Source organism: Rhagoletis zephyria, unplaced genomic scaffold (genome assembly GCF_001687245.7).
Source record: "Rhagoletis zephyria isolate East Lansing unplaced genomic scaffold, Rhagoletis_zephyria_1.1 Rzeph_scaffold_03354, whole genome shotgun sequence".
In the NCBI taxonomy this organism is placed as follows: Eukaryota; Metazoa; Arthropoda; class Insecta; order Diptera; family Tephritidae; genus Rhagoletis; species Rhagoletis zephyria.
In genome coordinates, this window is record NW_016160437.1 from 25,246 (window position 1) to 39,916 (window position 14,671).

Below are 14,671 nucleotides of genomic sequence, written 5' to 3' on the forward strand. Positions count from 1 at the left end.
CAACTACAAAGCTCGTTAAGGAACGCTTCGTTTGGCCAAACATGGGCAAAGACATTTCGGAAGCAGTACAACGGTGTCTCAGCTGCCAACAGTCAAAGGTCAGCAGACACGTTCGCGCACCGCTCCAAACAATTTCGCTTCCATCGAGCAGGTTCGAGCATATCAACATTGATCTCATCGGCCCACTTCCGCAATCAAACGAATACCAGTACTGTCTCACCATCATAGACAGATATACGAGATGGCCAGAAGCAGTCCCGCTCAAGGACATAACCGCAGAAACGGTAGCCAGAGAACTTGTCAACGTTTGGTTCTCACGCTTTGGCATACCAGCACGCATCACTAGCGATCAGGGGAGACAGTTCGAATCCCAGTTATTCAACGAATTGTCACGAACACTCGGCATTACCCACCTGCGCACCACAGCATACCATCGCAAGCGAATGGCATCATAGAGCGCTGGCATCGCTCACTCAAGACAGCGATAACCTGTCACAAACGGCAAGATTGGATTAACTGTCTACCAATAGTCCTGTTGGGACTACGTACAGCCTTCAAACCTGACATAGGTACAACAGCTGCACAGCTCGTCTACGGCACCACCTTACGGTTGCCCGGACAATTTTTCAACGAAACCAAAGCTCCGCGTCCGCAATCAGACTTCGTGAAACAGCTCACTGATATCATGGAGGAGATACGCCCGATCCAAACCGCAAACCACGATACTTCGAAGAAATTCGTTTCAAGCAAACTGATGGATGCATCATATGTCTTCGTGCGCAATGATAAAGTCCGGCCGGCGTTTCAACCACCATATGACGGTCCATACCAGGTGGTCTCCAAAAACCAAAAATATTTTAATATTAATATAAACAGGAACAACGTCAACGTATCGATAGACCGACTGAAGCCGGCATTTATTGAGTCGCAGCAAACACTGACGCAAACATCAACAATGCCGACGCTACAAAACGCAACCCAGTCGCACACATCATCACCAGATCAGACGCCAACTTTCGAACCACCGACGACAGGCCGTCTCGGGCGTAGGATTAGACTCCCCGTCCGTTTTAGGACGTAAAGTCTGGGGGGAGCACTGTGGCAACTGTGTTGAACGCATGGGTTGATGGCAACCCCGACTACGAAATAGTATAGAGGGAAAACAAAACTAACGAGTGCACTCAGCGAGTTAGCAGCAGCGTGTACGCAAAGTGTATATATATATATATACGTAGACAATTTACTTTTTCAGGCAAATCATTCGTTCGCTTTATTCGCTTCACATCAGAAGGATATCCGAAAATTCGTGTCTAAAGTTTAATTATAAATTTAGCTTACTTATTGTTTAAGTATATCTTCCGGACAATAAAGTACAAAGTAAATTTTAGAGTAATAAACTGGGTTTTATTATCTTCCACAAGCCATAGTAACGGTGATAGCACTCCCCCCTGTGGGATGCCTCTCACTGCATATACGGCCCTGCTTTGGTACCCCAAATCGGCATGTATTACTCTGCTCCATAGCAGAGACCAAGAATGATAGAATACAAGATTGCGCCGTCCTGGGCGTTGACATTTGTGTACCACAAGTAAACAAAGAATAGAGCGAAAAGAAGACCGAGTTGAAACTGCCAAAGCAGTTCACTTTACAGCGAAAAACGTGTTTAAATTTTTGCTAAATGCGAAAATATTGCATTTTTCACCTAATCTATTAGAGAACAGTGAACATTTTAGTGCACTCCATTGCTTTGCAATTGAGGCTGCTTCAGCAAACGTTTTAGTACACTCCATTGCTTTGCAATTAAGGCTGCTGCAGAAAACTGCAGCAGCATCTATGCGGGATTGATTAGTTAACTTGCTAATGGAGGCTACGTGGAGCAGAAACAAAATCATTGTGAGGAAATGCGGTTAATATAATAGAGAAACATTTCGGGAACGGCTTTGCCGTGCCCTATGTACACAAAATGCAGCGATTCATCTCAGCGCTACACTTGCATCTACGCTTCTTGCATCTTGACGGCTGTCGCAATTTAACACACATCACTTCATTGTATTAGTTTTTACGCAGTCTTCAACTCAAAAATCACTCACAAATTGCAAATTAACACAATTTAAACTGATTTTTCACTTATAATTCAAATTTCTCTTTCGCTGATTTGTAAACAAAGGTTTATTTACAAGTTACCACAACTGTCAAAATCGGCAAAACCAAAGTAGCGGTACCACTGACGGCGCCACCTTTGTTCGCTGCACCGTGAGCAGAGACACTATTCAAGCCCGGACACAGGGATCAATCCCTGTTTTTTTTGAATGGCTAATCTCCTTTTCTAATTACAGATTAGGGAGTTAATCTCGAAATGAGGATAATCTACTTATATGTAAACCTAGTATTAGACTTGACCAGTGAAAGCTTTCATTTTGTGCCTGGCCTATATAAATTGTACTGTAAATTGAAGGCTTTGGCACAGGCCCGGATCGTGAGCTCGGTTTTGGGGGGCCGGTATAAAAATTAAAAATTGTGTACGCCCAAGTATGATAGACATTTTGGCTGCGTTTCTTTATTCATTCCAGATAATCCCATTTCACAACCAGAATAGACAGAATGCGTTTGAAATATACGTTAACATTTCATCAGGAACGTTCTAAAGAATAAGTAAACTAAAAAGTTTATTCCAAACGTTCAGAATGAATAAAGAAATGCAGCCTTTTTTATTATATTATATATTGTTTATAAATGAATTATATTTTTACAAATCATATGTTTTGAGTCATATGTTTTTGAGAAAAATACACCGTAGTAATTTTAAAATTTCAAAATTACATTTCTCGACTGAAAAATAAGATATTCGAGCTAGCTCAACGGCACACATTGTGCTTTTTTAACACTTCATGCCAATTAATCGTAGCGCTTTCGACAGAAGCAATATTTTCATATGAAGCAAAATGGCTTTGAAACCTAATTTAATTCCTTCTAAGGAGAAATATCGCCATTGAGCCACATTCACTCCTTGACCTTAAAAAAATTGGTCAAAAATAGTGTTCTTTGAAAAAAAAAACTATACTAATTTTATAGATTTTGAGACGAGAAACACAATTCCACTGTTTAAAAAAGGAAAAAAAATTTCAACCCCTCAATTTGAAAAATGCATTATATATTACATTTTTTTATTTGCATACAACTGTGCATCCTTCACACAATTTTTATCCCTANTAAAAAAATTGGTCAAAAATAGTGTTCTTTGAAAAAAAAACTATACTAATTTTATAGATTTTGAGACGAGAAACACAATTCCACTGTTTAAAAAAGGAAAAAAAAATTCAACCCCTCAATTTGAAAAATGCATTATATATTACATTTTTTTATTTGCATACAGCTGTGCATCCTTCACACAATTTTTATCCCTTGTACAACCTGACTTGTTGTTTTAGTGCTATTCAAGGTCTTTAATTTAAGCCAAGGTAGAAATCTCTAGGCCCTTTGAGAGCTAAGTTATTACGATTCCAAAGTTAAACTTCGAAATTTCATTCGACATTTTACGAATTTTTTTCTAATTTCGGAGTAAAAACTAGTACAGCACTTTCGAAGTTTGGTTTAAAATTGTTATAAATTGGCTCTCAGAGGGCCTAGAGGCTTCTACCTTGGCTCAAATTAAAGGTCTTGAATTGCACTTATTGTTCGAGGGATATAAAATGAGTGAAGGATGCACAGCTGCATGCAAATAGAAAAAAATGCAATAAATAATGCATTTTTTAAATTAAGGAGTTAAAATTTTTCTTCGAATTTTGAACAGTGGATAACACGATTCCAAATGTCTCAAAATGTATAACACTAGTATAATAAAAAATATATAAATTTTTTTGTTTTGGAATAAAAGCCGTGTATTTTGCATGTTTTTTTTCGAAGAACACTACTTTTGACCAATTTTTTTAAGGTCAAGCGGTAATTGTGGTTCAGTGGCCACAATTGAAAGGGACTTCCTTTAGCTTTCAAAACCATTTTGTTTCATATCAAAATGCTGCTTCTGTCGATTAATTCACGTGCAGTGTTAAAAAGCANGCGGTAATTGTGGTTCAGTGGCCACAATTGAAAGGGACTTCCTTTAGCTTATAAAACCATTTTGTTTCATATCAAAATGCTGCTTCTGTCGATTAATTCACGTGTAGTGTTAAAAAGCTCACTGTGCGGCTTGTCAAAGGACAAAAGATGTATTTTAAAATGCTGTGCATACTTTTCAGATATGAGTTCAGCGACAAAATCCATAAGAAATGGCCAATTTCATATCAGAAAGATATTTCAATTAGCACGAAATTGTTCCGGAAGTAGAATCACAATATCAAGAGTGTAATTGAAATTCTTAACCAAACTCGGACTTCTCGACCGACTCGGATTTGGGAGGGGAAATTTCCCCTATTTGCCCCCCGTTTATCCGGCCGTGCTTTGGTGCGCTGTGTTTTAAAAGCAGAGCTGGTATACACGTAAGCAGCAGATGCAGTGATGATAAAGTTTCCACAATTGTTCTTTTTTGGTACAATTTGAAACCAAAAATTACATTGACACCACCTAGACCTTTTTGGTCCGATTTGGAAATGCAGCGCTGTGTATATTTCGATTGGTTTTATATTAACGTTGGTTAAAAATTTCAACTTATTTATACAAATACTTTCTTCCTTCTCAACTTCATACAAACTTCGACTAAATTTGATTTATAGTTATAACAAGGTTGGCAATTCCGCTTTCTTTTAGAAATGGTTTTCTCTTAACCTACCTCACACCTTTTCTAACGGAGCACGAGAACTTAAAAAATTTAAACATATGCGAGTTTTGGGAACCAATTAAATTCATTAATAACGAACTGAATGATCCTATATTTGTAAACATTTTAAAACTAGCTCAAGATATATTGTCTATTCCACATTCCTTCGCAAAAGTTGAACGTGTCGTTCCTGTTCAGAATCTGATACAAACTAACAAAAGCAAAAGATTATCAAATCTTCTCAAAGTGTTTGTCATGATATACAAATACATACAGAGTCTTTAAGCCAAAATGTGGCTTACGATCTCACAGAAAGTGAAATGCTTAACTACTTTTTATTGTACTTTTAATACCTACATATATATATGTACATATCGGTGGTCATAAGCAATAACCGCTTAAGTCGACTTAAGGAAGAATTTAGTTATATATGCTATCGTATTCTCCAACTACTATTTAATGTGTATGTGAAATCCCCAGCTCGCCAGTTCGGCTATTTAAAAGGTTGTAGATGAACATACTTTGGTTTCCTCACAAGGTTAACATTGCAATCCAAATGTTTAAAACGCATTTTCTCGAATTCAGGTTTTTCGACTTGGGCAGTTGTTGCTTATGACCGCTGATATATGTATATTTTTACAAGATGTTTTATTAAGGCCTGTATGCAGCTCTCAAGAAAAGCAAAAACTCCATATGAAATGACGTACAAGAAATGGCTACGAAATTTTCTTGAGTCAAATTTTTTTAAGGCAGTACGCAGTTCTTAAGAAATTTAGTACGCTTTCTACTACGGTTTTCTAAAGTTTTTTGTGAAAAAGGAGCACAAGGCAACCCAAGTTTGCAACAGAAATATATGCCCGTTCCATTATTTCTTGGGGAAAGAGTGAGGCAACAGGCTGTGAGGTATCAAAAATGTCAAAATTCCTTGGACACACACGCGAAATAATGGCAATTTTTTCTTGTCCGTTTTCTTGAGACCTGCATACAGGGCTTTACGCGTAAAAGCATATTTAGCCCATTTAGCTCTAAATGCTACTCTAAGGTCGAGGCCACGCATTGAGCGGCAAAGCGGCAAGCGGCTGAGAGGCTAAGCGGCGCCATACAAAAATGTCGCTCAGCCGCTCAGAAATGCCGCTCAGAGCATGGTCACTTCAGTAGTATTTCATATGTTTTAATTAAGCCTCTCATTGCGTGGCGTCGCCCTTAATGTACGTTTATCCACACGAAATTCGTCACCTAAATGCAACTCCATAGCTCTGATCCAATACTTTTCGTGAAAAATCCTGTAAAACTGTCAAACAGCAAAATTACTCTCTGAAGTGAGTAACAACAAAAAGTACGGGAACAAAAAAAACATTTTTCCTGTAAAAACGCAAACCAGTGATTGCTTGACACTTTTCATGATTTTATCAGATGAAAAAGTTCGGGTAAAATCTTGCAACTTCGTTCACTACACAACTCTCCAAAAGTCGCTCTAATTTACAGGATTTTGGAGGATTTCGGAGTACGGGAACATTTTTCCTGCAACTTCCTGCAAGTTCATGTAAAATCCTGTAAGTTCATGGAGTACTGGATCAGAGCTAATTTCTGCATTAAGAGTCTAAACGCTAAAATCAACCCTAGGATCTTCAAAAATTTCCACGATTCGAACATGGTTTATTGAAAGAAAGTGGCAACATTGCATTTTCGCGTATACCATGGAGTCATGAACCAAAAAGACAAGATCACGCGGGCTGGAGACTAGCCCGTTAGAATCGCATTTAGGAAAAAAGTTGAAAAGTTGAGTTTGTTTACATTTCTTCGTTGTTTACAATTTGGTGGTGGCTTTTTACTGCAATTTTCTTCATTTTCACTTGTGGCAACGTGTGTACACATAAGATAAAGAATAATTTAACACAACGGCATGATTTATAGAAGAATTTGCATAATAAAAATGATTTTTCATGCGTTCAACAATTTCGCGGTTTTCTCCGTTCTCTTCGTTGTTTACTTCTTACAACAAAGATGGCGTCGAGATTTCGGCAGCTAGAAAATAACTTTTTTCGTTTTTTCCTTCCCGCGTGATCTTGTGTCTTTCGTTCATGCCATGGAGTAATGAACTGAAGGTGGCGCATTCCCGAAACCGCTACTTTGGTTTTGCCGACTTTGACGTTTATGGCAATACGTAATCAAACTTTTTGTTTATAAACAAGTGCAAACGTATTGCAAACGTATTGTGTACTTTCAAGTGAAAAATCGAAGTAATTCGTGCGCTCTGAAGTAAAAAACGTTTTATTTGTAATAAAAACTTTATAAAAATGTCGTGAAACGTTGAAATACCACAAATTACAAATTAAAGTCGGAGGTATGCAAGCATCGACCACATTCTGCAGGAAAACATGAGCTGCGACAAGATATCATGAACGAAAGACACAAGATCACGTAAGAACAAGAGAGTGAAAAAAGTCGACTTTTTTAGCGGGTTCTACGCCATGTTGTTTCACTGGAAAACGAGCGAAAAGTAAACAAAGCGAAAAGTAAGCAAAGAAAACAATGAAAACCAAAATTAGCCAAAACTATTGTCAGCCACTTTAAACGCACAATTTATGTAAGATGATGCAACAAAATGCTTTAAAATGTGTTGTCATATTGAATTAACTCTTCTTTATTTGAATAAAAGTGTAAAATAGTGGTGCTTGTGATGTAAACAAACGCTCAGCTGACGAACCCGCTTTCGCAAACTTTTTTCTCAAAACCAGTTACAAATACAACGTGATCTTGTATTTTTGGTTCATGCAAGATATTATCACTTTTTCGGCACCTGCAATAAAAACACGAAAATTCTAAATAGTTAATTAATAAGACCTATTCTTTTGAATATATTTCAAGAGTGGTTGTATATTTTTTGTTAACGTTGTGCTTAATTTGCCATATTCAAAGATGGCTCGAGAAATTGGTGAATCGTGAAGAAAACACGTTTTCTCACTGCAAATTCACAGCTGTCAACTCATTGTTCTTCGCCATATTCTTTGTTTACCCGTTGCCACAAATGTCATTCTGCGGGAATGCGCAATCTTGTATTCTATCGTTCTTGCGCCTATACAGTAGCTAACTGCGTTTCAGTGATCGCCGATCGAGATTTCATTTATTATTTTACATTATTTGGAAAAAGAAAAGTTACACAAATTCAGCATCGATGTGATACTGATAGAAATCTGGCCCAATTTGTGATCAACTCTGTTTTTTTTTGTTCTATTTAATTGAGGAAATTTCAATTAACAGCACCGACAAATGAATATATATAAATTTTCAGGTATTGTTAAAACAATTCAAGTTTTTGTATTGAATTTTTTGTTTAAGTTTTATTTTTCCCTTTTCAGTAGGGATTTGCATATTATCTTCTCTATGCGAATTGGTCGTGTTAGATACGGATCTGAATAAGCGACTGGAACGCGGTTGTTTGTCAAAAGCATGATCAAATTACACTAGATNTCTATGCGAATTGGTCGTGTTAGATACGGATCTGAATAAGCGACTGGAACAAGGTTGTTTGTCAAAAGCATGATCAAATTACACTAGATCTGACAACATGAAGCAAAATAAAAAAGTAATTTTCTGGCTGACATTTGTAATTTCGGCGCCATGTTATTTTCTTTAAAAAGTAAACAAAGAATGAAAAGACGAAGCATAAAGAAAAAAATGCAAGCAATTTTGTAGCACATGCTTGTGCTAACCAATTTATTATTTATGTACGTTTTTTCAACCAATCACCGCGCACTTAATTTTAATTACATTTGAACAAAAAATTTTTTGAAAATCGCTTAAAAATCACTGAAATAAATCACCGACAAAATACACATAAAGAAGAAGCAAAACAGAAATAGCAAACTTCAAAATTACGAACGTCATACACTTTTTTTCTCAATTGCTATTACAAATGGCTGCTGGTCAGATCTGTTCTAATTGGTTCATGGTTTTCTAAATTAAAACAAATTAAAATTGATTGTTTATTAAGCAAAAAAATGCATCGCTTTTATAATTTTTCGGCGGTTGGTATCACTAACCGCAGTTCATTCTGATTGGTTCTACGGAAAGAAGAAGAAAGTTTATAATTTTTGCTAAAGTGCGAAAGTCGATTTTGTGAGACATGCAAAATTTTCATTAAAATGGATGCTAAAGAAAAAAGTACACCTGCTCCCATGGAAGCNCTCATTGTTCTTCGCCATATTCTTTGTTTACCCGTTGCCACAAATGTCATTCTGCGGGAATGCGCAATCTTGTATTCTATCGTTCTTGCGCCTATACAGTAGCTAACTGCGTTTCAGTGATCGCCGATCGAGATTTCATTTATTATTTTACATTATTTGGAAAAAGAAAAGTTACACAAATTCAGCATCGATGTGATACTGATAGAAATCTGGCCCAATTTGTGATCAACTCTGTTTTTTTTTGTTCTATTTAATTGAGGAAATTTCAATTAACAGCACCGACAAATGAATATATATAAATTTTCAGGTATTGTTAAAACAATTCAAGTTTTTGTATTGAATTTTTTGTTTAAGTTTTATTTTTCCCTTTTCAGTAGGGATTTGCATATTATCTTCTCTATGCGAATTGGTCGTGTTAGATACGGATCTGAATAAGCGACTGGAACAAGGTTGTTTGTCAAAAGCATGATCAAATTACACTAGATCTGACAACATGAAGCAAAATAAAAAAGTAATTTTCTGGCTGACATTTGTAATTTCGGCGCCATGTTATTTTCTTTAAAAAGTAAACAAAGAATGAAAAGACGAAGCATAAAGAAAAAAATGCAAGCAATTTTGTAGCACATGCTTGTGCTAACCAATTTATTATTTATGTACGTTTTTTCAACCAATCACCGCGCACTTAATTTTAATTACATTTGAACAAAAAATTTTTTGAAAATCGCTTAAAAATCACTGAAATAAATCACCGACAAAATACACATAAAGAAGAAGCAAAACAGAAATAGCAAACTTCAAAATTACGAACGTCATACACTTTTTTTCTCAATTGCTATTACAAATGGCTGCTTCTCAACCGGTCAGATCTGTTCTAATTGGTTCATGGTTTTCTAAATTAAAACAAATTAAAATTGATTGTTTATTAAGCAAAAAAATGCATCGCTTTTATAATTTTTCGGCGGTTGGTATCACTAACCGCAGTTCATTCTGATTGGTTCTACGGAAAGAAGAAGAAAGTTTATAATTTTTGCTAAAGTGCGAAAGTCGATTTTGTAAGACATGCAAAATTTTCATTAAAATGGATGCTAAAGAAAAAAGTACACCTGCTCCCATGGAAGAGTTAGCGCTAGGAGATGGTGATAAATATTAAATTCATAGTTATGATGCGTTAGGTTCGTATTTATTGATTGTTCTTAATCTTTCCGCACAGAAAATTTGCCAGAGCTTATCGAAAACCTTCGGGAAGACCAAAAGAAAATGCAAAAGGAATTCAATGCACAGCGCGCGAAAATGAAGGATCTTTTCCTGCAAAAAGAAACAGAACTGACAAAATGTCAAGCGGAACGCAAAAACTTGCAACGCGAACTGGACGACCTGAAGAGCCAATTTGTGGTGGCCGATTTGAAGTCGGAAAATGAGTTGCGGGTGAAAGAAATGAAGGCACAGGAGGAAATATCTTCGTTGCAGCAATTAGTACAAGGTTTGGCACGTATAATTGGTTTTCTAAAAAATTTTATTTAATACAACTTTGTGCGATGTCTAGATACAATTGAGGAGTCCACAATACTAAAGGCTGAGTTAGAACGATTAAAGGAAGAAAGCAATCGACTATGGCAGGAAAATCGGGAATTCCGGGAAAATATGCAACAGCAATCGGAATCAACTGGTTTAGCGCCGCAGCAAGTTTTAAATCACGTAAAGAAAACCTTCCGTAAATTTGGTGGCGAATCTGCCGGCAATGTATTATCAAGTAGTTTTGGCCCTCAGGAAAGCATGGATGACAACAATAAAAACAAAAGTGGTAAAAAAGATTATGTAAGTATAATCTAAGTTCATTCTAAATCGAAGCAAGCTAACAAAAACAGTATCTAACAAAAACTCTGCATACATTTAGGCGCATGAGGATGCAGAAGTACTGCGTTCGATAGTGGTTCAATTGCAGGAAGAAATGGAAGCATTGAAAGGAAAGTTGCGTGAAACAGATGATAAATTGAGAAACCAAGAAGTCGGCACAGCGGCAAATGTGGCGTCGAAAGAAACTGATACACCTAAAAATGATCTAGCCATAAATAAATCAACTTCCATAGATATCAGTGCTATTTCCTGTGATGCCTGCTTGCAATATGAAAACCAAATACAAGAACTGCAGGCAAAGAGTGTTGAAGATAAAGCCACAATTATTGCAATGCAAAAAGCAATAGCAATGTCGCGCGAAGATCTACAAAAAGAGGCTGCTCTACGCAAAGACCTTGAGGACCAATGGCAAGAGCGGCGCGAAGCTCACAAAACAGAAGTACAAAAACTGCGAGAGCAAGTAAAATCAAACGAAGAGCAGTTACTGGAGTTGCAGCAAAAGTTTCTCGATACAAAGGAAGAGGTAATGCGTCAACTGCAACGCGTCACAGACGAGCGAGAACGCGTCAACAAACAATTGGAAACTTTACAGGCAGACAATGACTTTCTTTCCGGACGTTATTTGGCCTCATCGGAGGAAATTGAAAGCCAAGAAATCAATTTACCCAACACTGTTGAAGAATTGCAGGAATTGATATTGCAACAACAAAACGACCTTATACAAGCGCGCGTGAGCAGTGAATTTGAGCGTAAAAAGTGTGTAACATCGCTGGATGAAATTCAAATTTTGCGCGATCAGTTGGAGAAAAGCAATAACGAGCGGCAGGCGTACAAGAAGAAGATGCAAGCGGATAACAAGTCGTGGCAGTAAGTGGACAATAAGACTAGTTTATGTTTTTACCTGAAGAAGAATGCAGCTTTACTGAGCGGAGATATGTAAATGAAAATGTACTAACTGTTACGTATTTTTTCATTTTTATTGTTTGTATGTGCAGAAATAAGCACAGATTTTTTTTTATTAAATACATCCTTTATTTTGCTGCACCTTTATAAATACTAACCTGTGCTCCAAATTCGTTTTCTCAGAGATCGCTTGACCGAGCATTTGTTGAAAATTCAAACCCATGAAACAGCCAAGGCTACGCTAGAGCGAAAGGAAGCTGAGCTGAATAGGCAGCTATCGAAATTTCGTGTTGAAGTAATCGAATTGCAGGATTCCATTGTAAGTTTTATTCATAGTTGGCATCATCCACTACTGTAATTACCTCCTTTCCTTTCACAGGAAAAGTTAACCAAAATGAATGCAGACCAAAAGGCAAAAATAAAAATTCTTCAAGACGATTTAGCCACAAGCGAGCAGGTGCAGAAGGATTTTGTGAGATTGTCGCAAAATTTACAGGTGGAAATTTATTATTAATTGTATTATTTTTACTTTATTTTTTATTTAATTTTCTCTGTAGATGTCCTTGGAGAAGCTACGCAAATCTGACACGGAGGTGCGCTGGCAGGAAGACGAGGATGTAGATAATTGTCCTACATGCAATACCTATTTCACAGTGACAGTACGTAAAATTCACTGTCGTCATTGTGGCCTCATCTACTGTGACAAATGTCTGACGAAAACGGTGCCTTCGGGTCCACGAAAAAAAATTGTACGTGTCTGTGATATTTGCCATACTCTGTTAACACCAAATACAGCGCCCTACTTTAGTCAGGAACCCCTGCCAAATAACTAAACAAAAATGCGCTATTTCATTTATACTTACTCTTAAGTACTGGGTACTAAATTGAAATTCATTTAGATAGTCTGACAATTTAAATGTCTCGTGAAATTTATTTTCGTTGTCGTCTTTAATATGTTTAATATCTACTCAGAAAAACGAAGTAGAAATAACTAATTTAAATAACAACATTCGAAATATTGAACATTTTCTTTGTTAAATATATATGTATGTAAAGTAAAACAAAGAAAGAAAGCAGGCATATCCAGTCATAGCTCCACTCATTAAATGAGTAACATTTGTGTTTTTGCTTCACGCAAAGAAAGTATTGCTAATAAACTATTGCCAACAATATATGTATGTAAATGTACATGCATATTTTATAAAAAAAAGCAAAAACTAGTATAGTGTGCAAGTTGAAATAAAATTTAAAATATATTTAAAGCTTTTATTGGTATAACTAAATGCATGCCACTGGAATGCAGCACGCAATGTGCTGCAGATACATACATAAGTATGTATGTATAAGCAAAATGTCTGCGTAAGTAACGAAGCGAGTCATGGTCATTACACAATCTCCGGTACAGCGATGTACGCTGTTTCAAGCGATCAATTAATGCAAATCTGAAAATAAATAAAATTTTAGCATAGATAATAAGTGTTAAATTTTCAAGATATATATATGTGTTCATATGGAATAGTGGCTTATATCGAAAGGTTGACTTTGGTATAATGCGAATTTCGCAGCATACGATTATTTATTTCATAATTGATTTTATTGATTGATTATAAAGTTCCATTTATTACGACCCCTTGATTTTTAAGGTTAAACGATTGAGATTACTTCTAGAATTAAAACTTTTTAAAAATTTTTTTTTATTTATTAACNTTTAAGGTTAAACGATTGAGATTACTTCTAGAATTAAAACTTTTTAAAAAATTTTTTTTATTTATTAACTTTTTTTTTTTATACATAAGGAAATACTAGCAGGAAGTCAAAGTGAGATCTGAGCTACATATGATAATGCCCATCAAAATTCCGTTGTGTTCAAGAATTTTTCTTATACTTGTAAAACCGGGAAATCGGAAATTTTAAAAAAACAAATTTCATAAAATTGTTTGTTACTTTATTAGTAAAAATTTAGGACACTTTCAGGGCTGTTGTTTGTCTATTTGAGTGAATACCCCTCATGATTCGTTCAGTTTTCCGCACCTATGAACATACCTCACCATAATGATTGACCCAGCAATGTGCCAAAGAGGGAGATCACCAGCGCAACAGCCAAGCTAAAAACTGTATTTCCTGTAACTGTAAAAAAATTATTCATACTTGCGGAAATTAGACAAAGTTCAACAAACCATATTTTATAAGCTGATGAAAAAAATAGTAAGTGAGTGGATCGGATGAAAAATGAATAGCATATTCACAGATGCGAAGTAACGAAAATATGTTTTTTGCCAGTTTTTAAAACTGTTTTGAAGCTTGAAAGCTATTTACGCGATTTCTCAAATTCGAAAAACCAAGAAGCTGCATAATATTTCATAAAAATGTTTACAGTTATATCAAAGCTATCACACTTTCGAGGTTTTCGATGGCTTTTCCAGCATAAGGGAATATCCCTATTGATGTTTTCGTTGCAGTATGTAAAAATGTAAATACATAAATGTTGTGGAAAAAATGATAAGCACAAACCTAAATATCGTCGTTTAAGGTACAAAACCGCGTATCGTCGGTCTGCAAAACCGCATAACTGACACTTTTTGCCAAGAATTGGATTTGCCCACCGATGCTCTTGGCTCAAGCCTTATGCATTCGTCCTGAAATATATTAGCCAGTAAACGATTGCTTTATAAAAAAGATAACCATTTTGAAATATGAGTGTTTTCACTCTCTACAACATAATTTATGCAACCTCACTTACGCGGTTTTGTACTTTAAGCAACGATATGTATGTATGTATGTATTTTTTACAAGGACCGTAATCATCTATACATATGTATGTATAATAAAATTGTAACAGGCTGATGTCTGTACATTGTAAGTATTTAAGAAAAATTAATATGGGGTGTTGTTATTAGAGCAAAAGAAGCCAAATCAAAATTTTTTTCGAATTCTTGTCTGTCTGTCTATCTGTATGCTTGTACGCGCTTCACTC

General features: G+C 35.9%; 1 protein-coding gene and 1 long non-coding RNA gene across 2 annotated transcripts; one reads left to right on the plus strand and one right to left on the minus strand.

The window, feature by feature from the left end:
- Positions 1-9,969: 9,969 nt before the first annotated feature.
- On the plus strand, positions 9,970-12,836 carry Rbpn-5 (Rab GTPase-binding effector protein rabaptin-5). The gene is made up of 7 exons (XM_017623775.1): positions 9,970-10,076; positions 10,151-10,420; positions 10,484-10,755; positions 10,835-11,661; positions 11,881-12,016; positions 12,077-12,193; positions 12,255-12,836. The coding sequence occupies exons 1-7, from the start codon at positions 10,019-10,021 to the stop codon at positions 12,528-12,530; spliced, it is 1,956 nt and encodes a 651-aa protein (XP_017479264.1). The 5' UTR covers positions 9,970-10,018; the 3' UTR covers positions 12,531-12,836.
- On the minus strand, positions 12,598-14,215 carry LOC108368843 (uncharacterized). Its single transcript, XR_001848425.1, has 2 exons — positions 13,741-14,215; positions 12,598-13,139 (listed from the first exon to the last, which is right to left on the minus strand). It is a non-coding gene; the product is annotated as an uncharacterized LOC108368843 (long non-coding RNA).
- Between the last annotated feature and the right edge of the window lie 456 nt (positions 14,216-14,671).